This window comes from Artemia sp. Qi Xiang Cuo, chromosome 2, assembly GCF_049724085.1.
Source record: "Artemia sp. Qi Xiang Cuo chromosome 2, ASM4972408v1, whole genome shotgun sequence".
NCBI classification, from domain to species: Eukaryota; Metazoa; Arthropoda; class Branchiopoda; order Anostraca; family Artemiidae; genus Artemia; species Artemia sp. Qi Xiang Cuo.
Window position 1 is genome coordinate 75,492,117 of NC_142795.1, and position 22,094 is coordinate 75,514,210.

A 22,094-nucleotide genomic window follows, 5' to 3' on the forward strand; every position below is an offset into this window, starting at 1 on the left:
ACAACATTTTTTTGTCGTTCTGCCTATTTACCCTACTAAACGTGTGAGCAAGAATAAAAATGAATCTATTCCAATGGAATCTGAATGAGATTGCAACCACTCACAATCTCCTCACACTTTCTGACACTCGCCCACTTAGACACAGAATCCATTTTGCCTTAAATGCTAGCAAATATGCCACTCCAAAACCAGTCATTCATTCCATCTCTGCTACATTGGCCAAGACAGATAGACATTGGGACCGAAATTTAATTAAGCATGGAAGTCATCTAGGACATTCTTGTTTTTACTTCCGCCGGAAGCCTGTTCCAATTTTCTAGGCCAATGCACCATGTAGAAAACTTAAACCTTGCAGTAACTAAAAACGTAGTTCTAGCCAAATTGAATCTTCTTCTGTTCCCCTTTTTTATACAATCGAGAAACATTTATACAGGTAACCAATTTGACAAAAGATTTATTTTAAAATATATTTGAAGGCTATTCAAATAAGCCGAAAAACGGTTAATTTTATTTGCTGAACACAAATCAGGGGCAAATTGTCAGTCAAAACTCTAATACGCTTTATTTTTAGTATACCAAGCGGGTGTAAATGGCTAGCGAATATCTATGACAACAAAAACATAATACAACAAGTGTAAACGAATTAGAGAAAAACGCAACATTTTGAAAAGATTAAAACAAAGTTCTTCTTTCCATAGAATTTCAGTATTAGTAGTATTATCAAATGTAATACAATCCCTAAAGCTTAGGAATAGGTCTACCGCTGCACCCAGATATTTTACAATACTTGTCCGTCCTGTACGTTTGTCCACTTTTGCTTTAGATGTGCTATACGCACCTCAGTCTATGGCCTTTGTTTTGCAGTACACGCAGCGGGTTTAAACGGCTTGCGAACATTTATGACTAGTCTGTGACAAAATACAATAAGTACTTACGAATCAAAGGAAAGTACAACATTTGGAAAAGCTTTTCGCAACAGGAAGTTCCTCAAATTCCACAGAATTTCAACGTTAGTAACAATAGCAAATATGGTATTATCTTCAAAAATTAGCAAGTCATCTACGACTACACAATTTTTGTACACTTTCTAACTCAATATCTACATTCCAGGGGTCATAATATTTATTTCTACTATTTAATATAAAGTTTTGTTAGGTTCTAATTAGTAAACGGTAAGCAGTTTTTCGCGCACATTCATTTCTCGGTAATCAACATTTCTTGTGTCATTCCATAGTTCAAATCAATTTAGCAGTCTGTAAATCGTCAGCAAAACAATGTCCTTGAAATTAAATAAAACGGAAAATGTGATATCTAGCTACTATACGTACTTGGTCAACCAATCCAGCGATACTCACTTGCTTGTACTTGCTGTTGACCCAGGCGTTTACCGCCTCACCTGGTATCTGTAATTCAGATGTTTCTATGGAATTCGCTTTACTTCTAGCTCCCAAGGCTTGTGGCAACCAATCCAATGATGGCAAATAAACAGTATTTATAGGAATATTAAATATAAATACTATCCTTTAGCTGAAAATGAAGGTAGTATGTTCGAAATCTGGATGGCTGTGTGATTTCATAATAATAACCAACATAGAATGCAATGTATGTTGTTAGTTGAATTTGTTGATATGATATCGTTTGCATTATGAAAGTAAGGATTAACCGTTTGTATCTTTTTTTTCGTTTAAAGGCGAATACTTTCCTCGGAATAATGTTGTAAGATACATTAATGTTTTGCTTAAGATTGGAATGCTAGAAATCAAAGAGAGTATATGCAGTTATAATTATAGATATGCAGCACAAATTTTTGGGTGAGGATCTGGGCGATCTTCTTTGGAGGAGGGGTGTCAAATGAAAGACGAGTTTTTGTTTTATCATTCTAGACAGATTTTGCTGAACTTTAATTCACTGTTATCACCTATTGCCAAGGGGCAAATGTCTCTGCTAGAAATGCCCTCGGGGACATGTCTCTCATTTGTCCCCATGCTCTTTGTGTTGGCATGATTACTGCGTTATATTCACCCTTCGTTTTTTTTCAGGCCAGACAGGTCAAGTGTGTGATATCAAAGTGTTGATGCTTTTGTACAGCTCCGAAAAGCAAGCATATGTTGGATTCATACCTGTCGATCAAGCTGGATTTGTTGAACGAATTAGAAAAGTCATCCAGCAACAAAAGAACAAGCAGGTTATATACACTTTTCTATGATTTAATTCTTCATTCCTCCCCCTCCCCTATCTGCAAATTTTTTAGGATTTTTCCATTCGTCTATTGTATTTGTTTACGAATTTCGTTGTTTTTGAATCTGACCCCTCCAAAATGTCTTGCTTCTCCGAAGCAAGTTCTTGCTTACATACTTGATCTAAGCATTAACCGATGAGCCTCGAGACTTTTAAACACGATGGACTAGAAGCTCCGAAATTTACAGTTTTGTTCGTATTTTTTTCCAAATAAAATAAAACCCCACGGTGTTTCTTAGACGTAAACTGTTGGATTGCTTAAACCCATGGAACTTTGTCTGCAGTTAAAAGGCGTCTTATAGATGAAAAACAAAAATGGCTCTGATTATTTTGTGAAGCGCCCACTTGCCAAAATAGTTAAGCCTCGTAAATAGACGATGTTTCGACTGTATGATCCAGATATGGCGCTGCTACCTTCCCGGATTATGTCCAAATTAGAAATGAGCTGCACTTAAAGCGGCTAAATTTGTAAGAACTATTCTGAATACCCTTTGGTAGGCGAGTCAGGTTGTTCAGTGTTGATTTGTGTTTATTTTAGGTTTTTTTCCCCTCCTATTGTTTCCTCTCTTCTCCTACTCCATCAGTTACCTGGTTTTATACATAATGACTGTTAGTAAAATTAGACATACACACATACCTAACTATATAAAATAAATAAGGGAAAGTGGTATATTCTGTCTTGATCACACTACATCAAACCTCAAATGACAAAAATGCTCTGAAAAATTCTGTCTCTCTTATTTGTTTTAAGAATGATGAGCACAGCTCAAACGCAACTCTGATTTGGAATTATTTTTAGTGACTATACAGCTTAATTTGTCAGTTTGGATTACACAGCATCAATCATCAAGTAACAAAAATGCTCATTTATTCTGTCCACTTATGTGTTTTTAGGACGATGAGCACAACTGTGACTGCACAACTCAATTTGTCAGTTTGGATCATACTGCATCAATCATCCATTGACAAAAATGCGCAGAGTTATTCTGTCCCTCTTCTTTTTTTTGAGGATGATAAGCACAACTCTGATTTAAAATTATTGTTAGTGACAGTGACTGTACAGCACAATTTGTCGGTTTGGATTACACTGCATCAATCATCAAGTAACAAAAATGCTCAGAGTGATTCTGTCCCACTTATGTGTTTTGAGGACGATGAGCACAACTGTGACTGCACAACTCAATTTGTCAGTTTGGATCATACTGCATCAATCATCGATTGACAAAAATGCGCAGAGTTATTCTGTCCCTCTTCTTTTTTTGAGGATGATAAGCACAACTCGAGCACAACTCTGATTTAAAATTATTGTTAGTGACAGTGACTGTACAGCACAATTTGTCGGTTTGGATCACACTGCATCAATCATCAAGTAACAAAAATGCTCAGAGTTATTCTATCCCTCTTATGTGTTTTGAGGACGATGAGCACGGCTCAAACACAACTCTGATTATAAATTATTATTAGTGACTGCACTACTCGATTTGTGACTTCGGAGTATCTGTGATTATAAATAGTGAATCTATTTTTGAAAATACAACTATAAATGACAATAAAGTACTTATATATAATCTAAAGAGAAATATTTATTAATTGAGTGGAGTTTACCGTAAAGAAGTTTTAGCAAAAGGAAACTGAAAAATTGAAAATTATGTATTAAATAAACTTCAGACAACGACAATCAGACAGCATTGTCAATCAGACATGCTGTCTGATTGACAAAACGACAATCAGACAGCATGTGCTATCGATCAAGTTGCCATATTAAAAAATTAAACAAGGGTGAATTTTCGGCCCAGAAAAGAGGGTAAATTGGAAACATATTTTTCTTTTCAAGTCTCGTGGAATTGAAACTGGGAACTTGAAAAAATCATAAGCTTATTTCTGAGATTCCTATAGGCAAAACATGAGAGGCCAATCACACTATCGTCTGATTCAGCACTAAATTATCAATAACTGAAACTGGGAAAACTGAAATTGAAACCGAAAAATGGAAACTGAGTGGAAGAAATTTCGGAATAAAAATTAAAAACTAACTCAGGGATTGACAACGTAACAGAACTAAAAAAAAACTTTTTTATTAAACAAAATTTGGTTTTTAAATACGAGAGTGAAAACAGTAATCAGATCAAAGTGAAAGTGTACATAATGTCAGTTTAAACTATAATTTAATAAAAACGGATAAGATCCTTTTCTAAGACAGTTAAAAATGACTTCATAAGAAATTAATCATAAAAGTTGGAATACTTTGGTTTCATATTCGGAAGCCTTTATCAACAGAAAAAAGAACAAAATAAGAAACTAGCCAAAACAACACACAATAAACGCTATATAAAAAAACAAAAAGCAAATCGAAAGTAAAACTCATATTTAAACAAATTTGTATCTTTTGTTTGTTTTTCTTTATAAATTATGTGTTTTCTACAGTACACTATAATAAATAAATGTATATTTCTAAATGTGTATCTCTTTACCATACAAACATATCCTGTTTTCAATTACTATTCCAATTTACTTGATTTGCAAAGAGATGGGGCAAGGAGAATAGAGGGGACAAAAAGTCAGGGCTTTAATATTATTTTAAATCATTAATATTATGCATGCCTTTGGGCTTGATTCTTTGTATGTAAAAATGTTGTATGCTTCGTTTGTTTACTAAAAACTCCTAAACGAGTGAACCAATTGGGCTGAAATTTTATACGTATGACCCACTGATAGGAGAAGATCAATAGGGTAAAGGGGAAGGGTTATCTTCAATATAAAAATACTTTTTTTGCAATGTTTGAACATCTAAAAGTTAGGAATATTTGTATATGTGACGTGGTACCAGGCTGAAAAGGTTCACAATCACTGGCCTTGGTTATGACCTTGATGACTGTAATGGCGAAATGCTTATCTTGTTTTCTAATGTTATGGCTTTATTACAGCTTGGAATGAATCCGGAAGTCGGTCAACCTCAGGCGGGCATGTCGGGTTTGATGGTATCTCAAGCCACCACCTTGACAATGGCTGGTGGTCAAATGACAACGACTGTTCAAGCTCAACAAGATCCGAATCAACTCCCTCAGATTACGTTGCAGGTTTGTCTTAGATATACGTAGGCTTATATGTTTTATTCATTAATATTTTTTTTATATGTTTAATTAATTTATTGAAGCGAATTGAAATAAAAGTACTCGACTTGGTCTTGATTTTATTACTGTTTATTTTCTTTCCTTGTTTTTGATTTTAATGATATCTTCAGCCAGTTCGCACCTGATATATTTTATGGGACTAGAGTTCAGCCATTATATAATTTAATATTACATATATATATATAAATATATATATATATATATATATATATATATATATATATATATATATATATATATATATATATATATATATATATATATATATATATATATATATATATATATATATATATATATATATATATATATATATATATATATATATATATATAACTTGTAAATTAATTTTTTACGGCAACCGTAAAATAAATTCAACTAAATGAAAGATGAAGGAGATGACTCATTAAAAATAAGAAAACGTATTTAAAACGTGACGAAAAAAAAACAGTAAGGAAAAACAGAGTGAAATGATTAAGAGTGCTGCTTAGTTTTCATTGGTTATATAAATTGGATAAGATAAAATTAAAAAAAAGAAAAAAAAAACGGTGAAAGGGGTCCTTTTCAAAAGTTTTTAAAGAAAAAATGTTTTGGAGACTTTCTCCCTCTTCTCCAAAAAAGGGTCCAAAGCACAACACAAGCTTTTGACACGCAAAAAAATTAATTATATATGGTAGTTTTTGTAACTTAAATAGAAGAGGGGTTCTGTGTCTTTGTAAGAATTCTAGGGGGTGAGGTACTCACCATATTATCCTTATTGTTGATACGATTAAAAGCAGTCATAATTTACCTCTGACTTGTTTTTGGCCATTCTAGAGGCTAAGTTAAAGTTAAAACTTCAACGATTTGACTGTCTTATTCAACAACGAAAAAGAAAAGATTTGTTATATCAGCAAGTAAATGTAGAACGTGTTTTCCTTCGTTTTCCTTACCCTTTTTTCCTTTATGCGCGTCTTCCGTTTTTTTTTCTGTAGGGGGATTGTTTGTTCTTGGCCAATCCAGAGGCCGAGATGAAGTGAAAACTTTAATGATTGAATGAACTACTTTAAAAACAAAAATTAAAATATTTTTAACATAAGTGAATAAATATAGAATGGGTTTTTCTCAGTTTTCTATCATTTCTAACAGTTGAAAGGGATAAACTGTATTGCAGTATCGCCTTGAATTAAGACAGTATTGCTTAGTCAAGACGCCTTCTAATTTTGGGGTTGTTGGCCCATTTGATTGCTGACTGCCTTACATTTTGTATTCCAAAATGTTAATGCTTTTTTTTAATATTAATAAAAAAAAATAATTTTTTCAAAAACAGAAGTTTTTCAGATAAAATTAAAGAGACAAATTAGTCTTATACTTTCATCCCTCCCAGTCCTTGTGGGGACTATTACCATATTTATTACCATAATATTACCATATTTACCATATTATTAACTGACCGTAATTTAAACACTTCCTTTTTTGACCCCGCAGATGGTCTCATCATATATAAATATAAAAGATTTTATCAAGGATTAATAGGTGAATCCAAAAATGAACAGAAACGAAAATTAATAATCATATGAAGCTTAAAAAGGAGATAAATTACACAAACAGGAATAGGGTTATCTAAACGACAAAGCGTGAAATAGGAATTAGGCTTTACTGAAAACAATTTCCAGTAGCGTGTTCTTATTTGTCACCACATCAACAAAACAACAGAAAAAGTAAACTGATAAGATTAATTAAGGTTAACAAGTAAGAGTAGTGCCACCCACCCCCTTCCTTTTCAAACTTTCTAAACGACTTAAGTAATTTTTGCTTTATTAGAAACGATGTGAATTTTGAAGAGTTGTCTTTTAAAACAGTTGGACAGATTTGTTGTCAAAATCTCGACAAGAAAACCGACAATAATCAAGACTACTGGAAAGAACCCATGAAAGTAGGCTGTTCGTTTAAAATATAATGACATTAATTCCTGGCAATCTCAGCAATTTTTTATTGCTATTTTGAATGACTTAATTATAACTAAAAAAACCTTTTACCATAAATTTTGTTTTCAAACAGTGGAATTGACACTCTGACCACTATTTATCCGCTTCTTAGGTTTTGAAATAGCTCTACTTTTCCTTTACCTTATTCATTTTTTTGCACTCATGTATAGCCAATGCAGTCTCTGAAATTTAAAATCTGCAAAGGAGTCAAAATTTGACAACAGCTATTTATGGAAAGGATTTGTTTTTCTCGGAAAATTGTCTAAAAATGTCCAAAATATACGTTCAAATACTTTAGGTGAACAAAGCGTAAAAAAGTATGGTTTGCTCAATATCTTAGTCTCTAGTGTTTTAGTATTGATGTCAGACCGTCGAATTCTCTTCTCATGGTTGTTGTAGTTTGTGTACGATGCGTGACCACCACGCAGGTTCCGAGACGAGAAATGTAGAAAACTTGACGGAAGTTCTTTTTTTCACCTCAATTTCCATTCTAGTCTAACAAATCCTAGGAAAAGGTATTCAATAGAAAATATTTAAACTACCAGCCAGAAGAGAATATAATAGCCTTAAATAAAGGCATCGTCCCATTGGAAGAGATGAAAGAAGAAAATAGAATTTCGCTCTCTTCTTATCTGAGGCCAAACAACAGCAACCATTTTAATGGCAATTTTTGTCTCACTTCCCTTCTGAGGGTTCTTTAAAGAGAAATAAAAGCAAGTCAATGCTGACGATAGATGAGAGAGGCGTACACCAACGGCAAAAATTATTCAGCGACCTTTTAATTCCATCAGTCACATCCCACAGCGATATAGCTGCCAAGAAGGGAGACGCCCACCCGCGACCTTTTGTGATATGACCGTCGAGAAGAGAGACGCCCACTTGTGACCTTCTGTGGTGTGACTGTCAAGAAGGGAGACGCCAAAAGGTCAGTTTGACAAAATTACTTCGTCCACTTGAACAGATAAAATATAAACATTTTAAGGTAATAAATAAAAAGAAATCCGCAATTTCTATACTTATGTAATCCGAAGATAAAATCCGCTGGAGTTTCACATTTGTTGAACTTAAATAACGAAGAATTGTTTATTTTTGAAGTTTTAGAAAAATAATCCCTCTCACCCCAAAAACGGAAGATGAAATTTAAGCATTATTTGAGATTAATTATGAAAACGAGTTCTGCATAAGAAAATGCTCGTAGAGCCCTCTACAAGGTGGGGGGGGGGCAAGATTTTTTTTCTGAGGCCCTCTTATGCTGTTTTTTTTCTATTTTTACTCTTTTTTTAGAATTAATTTGTCAATTGCGGTATATTATTAGCACCCTTGTCACATTCCCCCCCCCCAAGATTTTGCTCATTGGCACCCTCTTCACATTGGGCCTCCCCCGAGATTTTGCTTTAGATCCGCCCCTGAGTCTGCTAAGCGCTGTTGGTGCTGAAATAGAAAACACGCTATTGCATCCATACAAGGTGGTTAGAATTTGAACAATAACACCAACTTGTACTACCAAAAATACTCTTAATAGCCAAATCGCCTCTAGAGGCTGTTTCACATTATATGTTTATTGCGAGGCACTATAGTTATTTTATGCATGTTTAAAACACCATATTAATTAGCGCCGGTCCTGTCCCTATCAAAGGCAAATTTCTCACAAAAAAATACTCATGTTTAATTAATTCGACTTTTTTTGCTATCTCCCCTAAGCCCCGGAGGGGAGTCTTTAGTTTCTTTGCTAGTGAAAGGCTTAAAGTTTTATTATCACATGTGTTTTGATTAAGTTATGGTCTGTTTGCAAAAAAGTTGGAATGTTGAAGAAAATTGGATCCATATTTTAGGCTGAACTGGTGCAACTCAAATTGTCTCTACTGCTGATTTAGACTTTTTTTATGCTTATAAATTTTCGCGAAAGCTCGTGCTGCTGCCCACGCGTGCAAAAATCAATGTCTTAACTTTCTGGCTTTGTCGCGCAAAACCCAAAACTGTCCTTATGTATCTGCTGTTTTTTTAAAGATTTGATCTACCAATGCTGATCTTTCAAATTATATTTTATGGTGATGTTTCCCAAAACGCTGTGTATATTCTTTGTTTTAATTACTTCAAGTTCCTTGCATTGATAACTGGATTTCAATGCAACTGGTGTAGGAGCATCGTTGCTTTTGTCAGGTTTCATGTTCTTTTATTTTTCTCTCCTTTTTTTTCACTCTGTTGGTTAACTATGAGAAAGTGTTAAGTATGTAATCAATGCAGCAATTACCTGTGGGCGTCAGGTTGGATTGGTGAACATAACGTTATGTTTTGAATAGCTCTGTAAATTTCTTGCCTGGGACCGAAGACCGTAGTTTTAGTTTGTTCTTAAGCCAGAGACTATACTGTGTGGGTGAAAACAGAATCAAATAATCTATGCTGGAGAGGACCGCCTGAAGTTGTTCCGTCAAGTTTTTGTTTCTTTGGACCCTGATTCTGCATTAGAGTGAGAAGTTTCATTCTAGCATCGATACACCAGTTTTAAATCGCAGTTAGACTAAAATTAGAAAGTGTTCAAGATGCCCAGTTATTCTTTGGTTCACTTGCCAAAATGTTTTCTTTGGATGATAATTGTAAAAATTGAGAGATCTGAAATAGGAAAGCTTTCCCATGAGTCTGAAAATGGGGTTGGGCCACTACTCATTTCTGTTCGTGATATTGGCTGATTTTGTCCTTCAGTTTTCTGTTTTGATACTGATACAGACTAATAGTATCATATGAAGCTTTCAAAGTTTAATAGTTATCACATTGCTAAAAAAAAAGCTGTCCTTTAGTTCTTTCTTGGCAATGATGTTAGAAAGTTGGTCTGTAGTAAGAAAATCAACTGTTGGGCCAAGACAGATAATTTTTTTGGGCGCTTAGGTTGACAGCCCTCAGTGAATTGATTGAAGTATATGACATCAGTTTTTCCGTAGTTAAATTAATACATGAAATACACAGTTTCGAAAATTTCGTTGGATTGCCAGCTTCATTGTTGTGGCACGTATAGGGAAAAAATTGAATAGTGACCATTTCCAAAAAAGAGCTTGATTTGGAAAAGGTCCTGGTTCGGCGCAAATACGAGGTGGTTCTAAGTTCCGATTAGACTTTGATGATTCACAAAGCAATTATCATAATCAGTATGGCTTGAAAATTACTTCTTTTATAAAAAATACTGCTACTACTAGCGACTCGCCGTATTACCAAGCCACCTGAGCTAAAGAAAACTGTTAACACTCCTTCTCAACCAAATTGTCCAGAATCTTGCTTTTACTTCCTTTTATGGAGTTCTCACCCTTCTTTCTCTGTAGCTTCGGGTGGTGGGTTCGAATCAAATGCTGTATACAGTTTATTTTTGGATACACTGTTGTTCAAACAGGTATCTTCACTATCTTCGGACAGTGCCATTGCAGAGCATCCACCACATCAAATTCAACTATTCGATGCACTCATATCTCAGAACCATTATTCAAACCGCCATTGCCGTGGCCTCCAATATCCTAATGTTACTTAATAAAATAAGACGTGTTACTTTTGCAGCTATATTAATTTCGTATAGATGTAGTAGTAATACTTTTAGGAAACTTTCTAAGTGTGTCAAATAAGGATATGATCTTTACTAAAAACTTTCCTACGCAATCAAAGGCCTATTGATAACTCACACTAAAGGGGATCTGGTAATCCAGATGCTTTTCAATTATTCGTCTAAAGGCAAAATTTCAATTGACACATCTAAACCACACTGTTCTTCTCTGAAAACTTTATCAACTGATCATCTCTTAGTCTGACAAGTATCATCATGCTAAACAATTTGCTTCCTGCTGAACGATTTAATGCCTTTATAGTTACTACCTTTACTATAATAACCTTTCTTGCAAAGGGCTGCAATTAAAGTCTTCCTAATATTACCAAGTACATCCTCTTTATCAAAAAGCTTGCTCATAATTTCTATATTTTATCTGTAGCTTCCTATCTACCAAGTTTCAAAAAGTCATATACAACAGTGCCAGAACTCATAGCCCTATTGTTTTTCTATCCTATTAGTAATTTATTCAACTCTTCATTTGTAAATAAATTTTCATCTCTACTAAATTATTACTATTTTATGATATACTATAAATTACAACCTTTTCTAGAACATCTTCTATAACCATACCTCGGTTACGCGCTATGAATACATAAAAATGAGGATTTTAAATTAGAAGCAATAACATTGGGGATTATTGGGAAGCATTTTCTGGGCACAGGCCCTGACTTTAAAAGTAGCACATTTTTTGGTCAAAACACGGTCTTTATTATCATGTTTTTCAAATTAAAAAGGAAGCCTTAGAAGGGGGGCTTCAAAATTTTGTGGAAATGATTTCAAGTCAAACTTATAAATTAAATAACAAAGCTGTCGTACAGACATAATCAAAATTAAAATGCTGACTTATCAGACTAATTAAAATGCTGACTTATCACTATAATTGCCAATGAATTAATTCACTGTTTGATTTATTTTATAGGCCAATAATCAAGGGATGATGGCAACACAGAGTCAAGCCCAACTAATAAGAACAGCTGGAAACGTGCAACAACGACAGCAAATGCAAATGGATCCAGAGAGACAGCAGAACTTGTTGCGGATACAACAGCTGCAAAGGGAATTAAATGAAACGCAACAGAGGGAACAGCTTTTCAAAGCCCAGCAGGCGAGTATTGCTAAAAATCTTTTTCGAATGTGCTTAAATGAACCGGTCATAGGAAATATGATAGTATTTAATAAAACGAAATTTATGAGGTAATATTCGGTAAAACATACTACCGAATTGCCAAATCAAATTGATTTTTCCAAATCAAATAAAATAGGTTAGACGGCATATTAAAAAAAATCTTATTAAGAGAAAAGTTTTCTTTTTAAATTTTCTTATTCAAAATAAAATTTTCTAAAAAGAAAACAAGACAAGGTCTGCTTAAATAAGCTAATGATTAATACTGAGAATTAAAAAAAAACTTAAGACAACATTTTTTAAACTTTTGTGACCCATTTTATGAGAAAAACAACCGTTTATTTGAACGCTTATTCTATATAAAAATTTAAAAATATAAGTAGTTAAAAGTTTAACTGAATAGTTAAATGGGTTAAATGGTTTAGTTAAATGTTCAGAAATGGTTTGCTCTTCATAAGTTGCTTCAAAAATAGTCAATTACGGACCTAATGGTGGTTTATTGTATACAGTGGTAGAATTGACCTTTCAAGAGAAAGTTTCTTCTATTCAGAAATGGTTTGCAGCTCTTCATAAGTTGCACTGTCCTAGAAATGATTGATCCTTTTCCTGTCTGGGTTGCCGAACCAAGACTTATCAGAAGAGATAAGAAACACCTACGTGATGAAGATTTCAATCCTGGCTGCAGAGGCTGGGGAGTTTTTTTTTTTTTTTTTTTTTTTTTTTTTTTTTTTTTTTTTTTTTCTTATATATAAATCAGAGTTTACGAACATCGTTTAGGCTTTAGTCTTGTTGTGAAAATTGATAAATTTGACCAATAATACATTCCCTATTACAATCCCTCTGTCAAAAAAAAGTTTCTTCTATTTCTCTGTAAAAAAAAAAAAAGTTCTCTGTCAAAAAGAGAAAGTTTCTTCTATTCAGAAATGGTTTGCAGCTCTTCATAAGTTGCACTGTCCTAGAAATGATTGATCCTTTTCCTGTCTGGGTTGCCGAACCAAGACTTATCAGAAGAGATAAGAAACACCTACGTGATGAAGATTTCAATCCTGGCTGCAAGGCTGGGGAGCTGGTTTTTTTTTTTTTTTTTTTTTTTTTTTTTTTTTTTTTTTTTAAATCAGAGTTTACGAACATCTGCCCAAACTTAAATTCTTAGATGATCAGGTTGAAGCTCCATGAAATCCTTGCCAATATTTTTTTTTTTTTTGACAGAGGGATTGTAATAGGGAATGTATTATTGGTAAAATTTATCAATTTTCACAACAAGACTAAAGCCTAAACGACTTGAAGACAAGAATGGAAAGGGTGGCTCAACCCCACCCAATTGAGGTACTCTGGTATACAAGGATCCTCTTTTTTTTTTTTTTTTTTTTTTTTTTTTTTTTTTTTTTTTTTTTTTGCAAGGACAAGTAACAAGCCTGTCGCCCAGCCTTGCTGCAGTTGAGATCGATCGTTACAATCCGTATTGCTAAGCAGAGCATCAATCCTCTGGGCTACCATGACAGCACAACTGTACTTCAACAGTTCTTCGATACTCTTATGATGCGAAACTATTGTAAGTACCTCTGATGTAGTGGTACTACAATATCAAATCCACCGCTATGCTTTCCTAGAAACTAATCTCTTTATTAACATAAAACACATGAGTTTAAAAAAAAAATGTGCGATTTTCTTTTCTATTTCAAAACCCAAATTATTTTAAACTGTCAGGTTTCTTTGAATAGAAGATGAATTACACCCTAGTATAAGGCTGAGAAGGCTCCAATTTTTCCTAATTTCCGTTCATTCGAAGTTAAATTTTATTTGTTTGCCTAATTCATTTTTTCTAGTTTCTGAAAGTTTATATTTAAATACTAGCCTAAAACAATAAACTGTCTCTTCTTTTCCTGGAAAAACACCAGCATTGTAGGCTATTTGAGTGTGGCTGACTTCGCGAGCCGAAGAGCGTTTCTTCTCTAGAGGCTAGAGGCTACTAAAAATATAAGTAGTTAAAAGATTAACAATTGTATCCATTTAGATGTTTTGTAGATGAAGAAAGGTCTTCTCACATGCCCTTAGTATGGAATATGATTGTTTGTCGTCAAAACAATTGAAAGTTAGGAGGTATTTATACTAATATTATTTTTGAATTAGGTTTGACATCCAGTCTGTTTTCACACTTGTTTCTCTTAAGCACCCTCAAAATGAGAACCTGATTTTACCCAGAGAAGTAGTGACTGTGCAAATTAAAAAAATTATCAATTTCACCTTTATGCTTCAATACTCCTTCTGACAAAGCAACCAAAAATTAATTTATGATACAATTTCAAACACATTTCTAGATCGATGTTAATTTTCTACAATTCGCCGGCAGGTCATGACCCACACTCTGGTAAACGCTTACTTACGAAATAAAAAAGATGTAAAGACTGGTGAGCCGTCAAGGACTAAGATTTTCCGTTTTACCTATATATTTAGCTTTTTAGCTTTTGGGAGATCGATAGATCGATGTTAATTTTCTACAATTCGCCGGCAGGTCATGACCCACACTCTGGTAAACTATTACTTACGAAATAAAAAAGATGTAAAGACTGGTGAGCCGTCAAGGACTAAGATTTTCCGTTTTACCTATATATTTAGCTTTTTAGCTTTTGGGAGTGTTAGCGGTGAAAATTTTCCAACTTTTAAGATGTATTAAAGTAACCTGTTGCGCTTTTTTTTCTTTTTTTTTTTGTGAATAAAGCTCCAAAGGCCAATGTATCTCTAGCCAAGCCTAATAATTATGGACATTCAGATACTTGGAATCATATCTGGTAATTACATTTATACCGACCCACCCAAAAAGTGAAGTTAGGTTAATCATTCATACTTCATAATATGCAGAATAATTGTAGCTAAAACATTTTGCATGCAGTCCTGCTATACTTTACCCCCCCCTAATGTGCAAATATATAAATCCAAATTATATATTTTCTATCTATTCTCCCAATGCGTCTCAGTTGTTTCAATCCCTATACCTGTAAATTCAATCAACTGTGACGAAACAAAAACTGGAAAAAAAAAGTTACGGGTTGCAGAATGCATTGAAAATGTATAATTTGGGCATTATATTTGCACATTAGGGGGATAAAGGGGGAGGGAGGGTAAAGTATTGTTTTCTAACTTCACTTCTTGGGCGAGGTCGGTATAATATGTAAGTACCTCATATCCTTTTCTCACTGAGAAATTGGTTTTAAGGTGAACGATTTATATGAAAGAAAAGTCAATGATAAATACAATGCTTTGAATTCTATACATCCGTTGAGTAAGAAAACATCCTTTTGATGCCTCTCAGCCTAAGTTAATGACCGAGTCGTCATTATCCTTGTCGCACATGTATAATTACAAAATATATTTATCTGAAAGTGAACTATGTGAATCACACAAAAGGAATGCTCCAGCCAAATTTAGTGGTTTGAAGGAGAAGGTAGCCTCCAAAGTCTGTGTTTCGGCCCCCTATGATTGCACAGGCATGTTACGTAGTGGCACTTCTCTTGCTTTCTTCCGGTACACTCCTTTACGTAACGATACTTTCCTGTGTTGGCATCCCATGGTCAACCAGGTATATTCGTAAAGTAAAGAGAGCTAGGAAACAGTGGCGATCCTTGAAGTATATGTAGTCAAGAAACTGACGAAGCTTTGCTCCACAGTGTGAGTGTCACGGGACTTAATGCTGATATGTACTATTACGAGCTATAGTGTTATTCATGACCATTCTTATTATTTTTTCTTCACAAATAGGAGTTTAATTCCCTTATGCGTCTATAATGTGGATGTTTAAATTCTTTTAAAAGAGCTATTTTGGTCTTTTCGGCCTATTGAAACATTTTGACATCTACTGTCGAGGCTTGACAAGGTAAATCCGGAAATACTAAGGTCCTGTCAATGATACTAGAGCGTAGACCATGTAGACTGATTTGTAATTAGACTGAGCTGTAAGGAGCGAATCGGCTCAATAGTAACCGATACTCTTAAAAACGAAAAAAATAACTCAAAAAATTTAATATCAATAGACACATAAAAAAAATCAGCTTATTACTGTGATTCCAAATATGTAAGATTCATCATGTTTAGTGTTACCTATCAAAAGTTACGAGCCTGAGAAAATTTACCTGATTTTCTAAAAAGGGGGAAACGCCCCTAAAAGTCAAGGAATCTTAATAAAAACCACACCATCAGAATAACCGTATCAGAGAACTCTACTGTAGAAGTTTTAAGCTTCTATATACAAAAATTTGGAAGTTTGCATTTTTGCCAGAAGAAAGATCCTGGCTGCGTGTTTATTTATTTTTTTTCCAGGGGTGATCGTATCGAAATAATAGTCTTAGAAGATCGGAAGAGGGTGCATTTGAACGGAAATTAAAACTTCTAGTGCCCTTTTTAAGTAACCAAAAAGATTGGAGGATAACTAATCCCCCTCCCGCGCCCCTTTTTTCCCAAAGTTGTCCTATCAAAATTTTGAGATAGATATCTTGTTCAGCATAGTTAAAAGATCCAATAACTATGTCCATAGGGGTAACATGGTCCTCCATAGTCCGTGGGGAGAGGCCTGTAAATTATGAAATTTGCCTATTGTTTACGTATAGAATTTGTTATTGGGTAGTTTACAGACATTTATTTTTTTGAGGGGGGGATTTCGTGCTTGAGGTGGGTGTTCATAGGGAGAATTTTCAGGGGGTGAACTTTCCAGGAGAAATTTTACACTGTGGGAATTTGACAGAATTCCTGTACGAAATTCTTTTATTTGTCTTACTTTCTCTTTGCCAACTCAATTTTGCATATGGAGATGTTCCGGGGGATTTATCCAGGGGCTGTATTCAGCGTGCTTGGATTTCCGGGGAAAAATTTCCACGGAAGAGGCGAGTTCTGGAGTGATCGAGAAAACGATTAGGAATTGGTCTTTTTCTAATGAAAGAATGCCAAGAAAAATTTTTCAGGCTGAATTGTCCGCAAAGAATTTTTTTTTTTGGGGGGGGGGGGGTATTTTCAGTGAGGACGGAACTCCGGAGGGAATTTTACGGAGGGGGGGGGGGTTGTATTTTACGTTGGATGAAATTTCCACGGAGTAGTTTCCTGTGAACGGCGGGGGGATTTTTTTTATGGAGGAAGAGCCAGATTTACCGACATTATTTGAAAAACGATCGGAAATTAAATAAGAAAATACATTTTATTTAACTGAAAGTAAGGAGAAACATTAAAGCTCAAAACGAGCAGAAATCTTTCTGTATATCAAGTGGTTGGCCCCCCTCAATATTTCACTCTTTTTGCGCTAAAGTTTGACTGTTTGTCCCATTTTTTAAGAATGGCTCCTGAAACAAAAGGGCCGTGTAATTACAACGGGAAGCTTTTTTTAAAGGTGCTAAAAGCTTAAGCGTTAAGAATAAAGTATTGAGGAGGGGAGCAACCCTTCATTTGCGGAATAATTTCTGCTCGTTTTGAGCGTTAATGTTGCTCCTTACTTTCAGTTAAAAGAAACTGTTTATTTTATTTAATCTAATAAGATGACCACCTTCAGTTACTTTTAATCTTAACAAAATACATGACTGAAAAAAAAAACACCTTCTGCCAGCCAAAAAGGAACATGAAACCGAATGATCAATTTATATAAATATGAAACAATGTAAAGTATCAGTATTTCAAATTAAGCAATGACAAAATATTTAATCTCTAAATTTTCTACTATCCAAGGGCGTGGCATTTTTTAATTCTTTAATGCGTTTTAATTCTTCGTTTTTTACTTCTTGTTTTAGTTTGCTTTGTTTTCTCTTTAAGCTCGCCTTGTTTTGCTCGTTTTCCACTGTTTTTCGATTTTTACTTACCCTGAGTGAAAAAGAAACTAAAATAGCAAGAAAATGAAAACAGTATGGCTTGAAAAGGACTAAAACAGTAGCTGAAGACATAAAAGGAAACTCAGAGAAGAAAACAAATGTCAAAAATAAAAACAAGTAAAGAAACGAAAAAAGTTACAAGAACTTCTCCTTTCCGATTCTGGAAGTAACCAAGATGAGTTATAATCGAATTTACAATAGAATTATTTCTGTTGAATACATGAGGTAACTAAAATAAAGCAAATGTCAATTCTAAATTTTGTCTCTCGGGTTAAAGTCAAGACGCTGCAGAAAACTAAACAAATATATATATAAAGTATATTTCCTTCTTATTATGATTATATGTTGTTTTGTTCTAACCGATTTTGTAACAGCTTCAGATTGCAAACAAGTCGCAAAATTCCATTGGCGGGACTTTTTTCTTTTCTACTTTTTTTTCTTTTTTCTGAAGGGGCATAACGAGGTATTTTAATAGAAATTCAGGTAACGTTATTTCTAAAGCATAAAGGTACACCAGTTAATTTACCCAAATATTGTTGCTATAAAATTGTACATTAAACAGTTCGTTGCAACGAACTTGTAAGTAAGGAGCCGCGCGGCTCGATAGTAACCGAAACTAAAAAAAAGTGTTTAAATACCAATAGATAATTCAAAAGAATTGAATTTTTATGATGACTTCAAATATATAAAGTCCATTAAGTTACCCAAAAAAATTACAAGCCTAAGAAAATTTGCCCAGATTTCGTGAAAAGGGGGAAGACACCCACAGAAAGTCTCACAGTCTTAACAAAAATCACGCAATAGGATTCAGCATATCAGAGAACCCTACTGTAGAGGTTTTAAGCTCCTAGAGGTTTTTTTATGCCAGAAGAAACTTCAAAGATGCATGGTTCCTTGTTACTTTCTTTATTGTTTTTTTCTTTAATAGCGAGGTACTGAAGAGGGGGCAAATCTATTCATATACGGAATAATTTCTGTTCGTATAAAGTTTTAATTGTGTTCTTTACTTTCAGTTGAAAAAAAAACTTGTTTTTTTTTCAGCAAGAATAGGGTAGAGTGCCTCAGTGAAACAAATACGGTTAAATAGTAACCAATAAACAACGCGTCCCTGTCCAACTTTCCTTTGTTCAATTAATATTATCGTCGTAAACCAAGTGTTTTTCTTGAGAAAATGTGCAAAAACTTCCATTTCTTGTAAATATTTTTTGACGTAAATATAAGATAATTTTAAAGATAAAATTATATTTGTAATCACGTTCGTAATAAATAATAATTTAGTTCATGTTTGTAAAAGAGATAAACAACTCAAATAAAAGTCATACTCTTTATTTGAGGTTTTTGATTAAACTAATGGAACATCGTCCAAATCAAATGCTAAAATTGTGGATTGCAGCTAGGGGCCAATAATATATTTTAATATATTATTTTTAAGTAAATAGTAAATTAGGTAAATAAAGTTAAGTAAATATAATGTTTTTTTAGTAAAGTGTATTTTTCAGTAAATATTCAAAAAAGTCACTGAAAATAAAATAAACAGTTTTTTTTATATAAAAATAATGTGTAAAAATTGGAATTTTTTCGGCTTCGCATCTGAAAGGCTTCATCAATGAAAAAAAAAACACCTTAAACAAAACATGAAAAAAAAAGTAAAAATACTTACGCAATTCCAAAAAAAGAAAAAGAAAACCGAAAACATAATCCATCTTGGATTTTGTTTAAATATTTTCTGTTTCCTTTTTTTTTTTTTTTTTTTTTTTTTTTTTTTTTTGCAGTGTGTGTTTTTATTTTGTATTTTCATATGTTTTAGTGAAGTTAGTTCGTTTTTTTTTTCATTGATAAAGGCCTCCAGATGCGAAGGCCCCCAGAGGTTCGTTCTAAATATAAAATTTGTTTGCCTCTCGTCTGAGACATTCTCCTCTTGCGAAGATCAAAGATATGACTCTTAAGAATTTTTCCTTACTCTTGCTGAAATTCCGAACCATAATATAATTCCAAATGAGGTTTCTTTATAACATGTTAAGGATGACTTGACTAAAGTTTGTGGTGTGAGGGTTCGAAAATCGGGAACAGTTTTATTTGTGTCCATCCAAAGATATTTCTGATTACACTTTTCTCTTTGGAGTGGTCTCAGAACCATATCCAGGATTTTTGTTTTTTTTATGGGGGGGGGGGGTAAATTTTTTTTCAATGCATAAAAAATCAAAGACTAAAAGGGCAAAGACAACTTAAAGGGCATATTGAAGAAATAGATTCCTTTTGGGTTTGATTCTTGTACTTTTTAGCTAAGCAATCCTGAAAATTTTGCTTTGGGCTTTTAGCTGCTCTTGACGACCAGGTGTTTTGCAATCCTGTTTTTTTCAACTTCCATAGGTTACGATGATTGATATCAATAGCTGGAAGTGAAAAACGTTTATCTATAAAGAAAAGAAAATGGCAGGTTAGATTTAATAAAACTGGAGATGGAAATCTTCAACAAAGAAAAACTTTAAAGACTTTTTGGGTTTTTAGACAATCTTTGACGATAAGTTGTTGCACATGATGGTTTTTTGTACATGATACAGATCTGGAGATTGATACCAGTAACTGGAAGCGAAAAAGTCACATCTATATAGGAAAGAAGAGATTTGATTAGATTTAATACGGCTAGAGATGGAAATCTGTAATAAAGAAAAACGGAGACATAAATTTTGTATTTTAGAGATTATATTTCGACCAGTTGTTTGCACTAATAACTTTTTCACTACATAGAAAACGTATGATGAATAGAAAACAACCTAACGTTACTTTTAACAAATTTGACCGTTAAACACATGAACTTATCTCTAGGAGGGGGGGGGCGAAAGAAAAGAAAAAGGTACATAGAAATTGCGTGAAAAGAGAACAACTATAAAAAAAATGCAAAAATTGTCAGATTTGGGTACTGCTCAGGTCTAGAGGCACCCACGTCCTCTTGTACGAAATGATGTTTTATACTCGTAACCGCTTGAAGAGGGAAAAGGAGAGAGAAAAGAAAAATGGACAACAACAAATTGTTGGAGTAAAAGACATGTAGCGGATTGTTCATGCAATTACTTGCTTAGAAAAATCAACGGATGAAAGCAGAATTTATAATTGTGAAACCACAAGCAGTGGCCAGAGCAGATTACCTACCAAATATTCCCATAGTTATATCGTCGAAATAGTATACTTTTATTAGTATGCCCAACCTAATTGATTAACTTCTTGTAATAATATTAATGTAATAACCGTGTTTTTTTGTCGGTGAAAGAAGAAGTAAAATGTAATATATCAAAAGCAAAATACAACCTTGCCAAGCGAGGTAACCCTAGCTAAGCTAAACTAAGTAGTATAAAGACACCGGAAAAACGAGGGAAGTAATTGGGTGAGGGTGCTGATTGTACGAATGTAGACTGCAATTCTCAACCTTAAAAGAACAAGTCATATGCAGCCTTTTGAACTGTCCTAGTCAATTTGGAAGAGACCTTCTTTTCACTTTGTTTTACACATTTCCCTTCTCTGACAATCCTGCTTTTTCCCACCCTTAGAATATATTTGGTACTTCTCTATTATACGAGAAGCACTCGAGAAGTGTAGTTTGGCTAATGCTAGTGAACGTTACATTAGGTTAGTTTACGCTTCCAAAGATATTGCTTCTCCTAAGAGTACAAAGTCATGGTTTGTCCATTGATGCACTGTTTGTTTTGGGCAACAACCCCTTATCCTGGAAATATATAATTGCCTGTTCTTCGGTCTTTGGCAAATCCCACATCTTGAATCAAACATCCATGGTGAGACACTATTCTATCTCTATGCATTGCAAACTAACGGGTTATTGTCCTGTCTGATTTTTGCGATCCAAATGCTCGAGTGCTTCTCGTATAATAGGTAAGTACCATATATTTAGTATGAACATTTTAGTACTTTTAATTTGTGTATTCTGCTTGCACAAGAAGCATTAATGTTTGGTTTTGTTTTAATAAAAGTATACATGCTATTCTTGAGCCTTACTTTTTATGCCTTTATTCTATCATTTTGTTTGAATAGAATGCCCTTAATTGAGTAGCTTTTCCTTGGATTAATAAAAATCAACTGAAAAACCATCAAGTCCATGAAGATCAAAAAGAGTTGATTCAAGAAGTAGTTTTGTTTAAATCAGTTTTTTGCTTAAAGGAACAAAACAACCGATTGAAGGAACAACTGAAGGGC

The 22,094-nt window shown here is 33.8% G+C and overlaps 1 protein-coding gene across 3 annotated transcripts in view; it reads left to right on the forward strand.

Moving 5' to 3' along the window:
* Positions 1-22,094, forward strand: part of MED25 (Mediator complex subunit 25) — a 101,707-nt gene that overhangs the window by 62,504 nt on the left and 17,109 nt on the right. For all 3 annotated transcript variants that reach the window (XM_089103246.1, XM_089103239.1, XM_089103243.1), the window contains 3 exons: positions 2,040-2,185; positions 5,163-5,315; positions 11,842-12,027. In XM_089103246.1, coding sequence (XP_088959372.1) covers positions 2,040-2,185; positions 5,163-5,315; positions 11,842-12,027 — 485 coding nt within the window. The remainder of the gene's footprint in view (positions 1-2,039; positions 2,186-5,162; positions 5,316-11,841; positions 12,028-22,094) is intronic.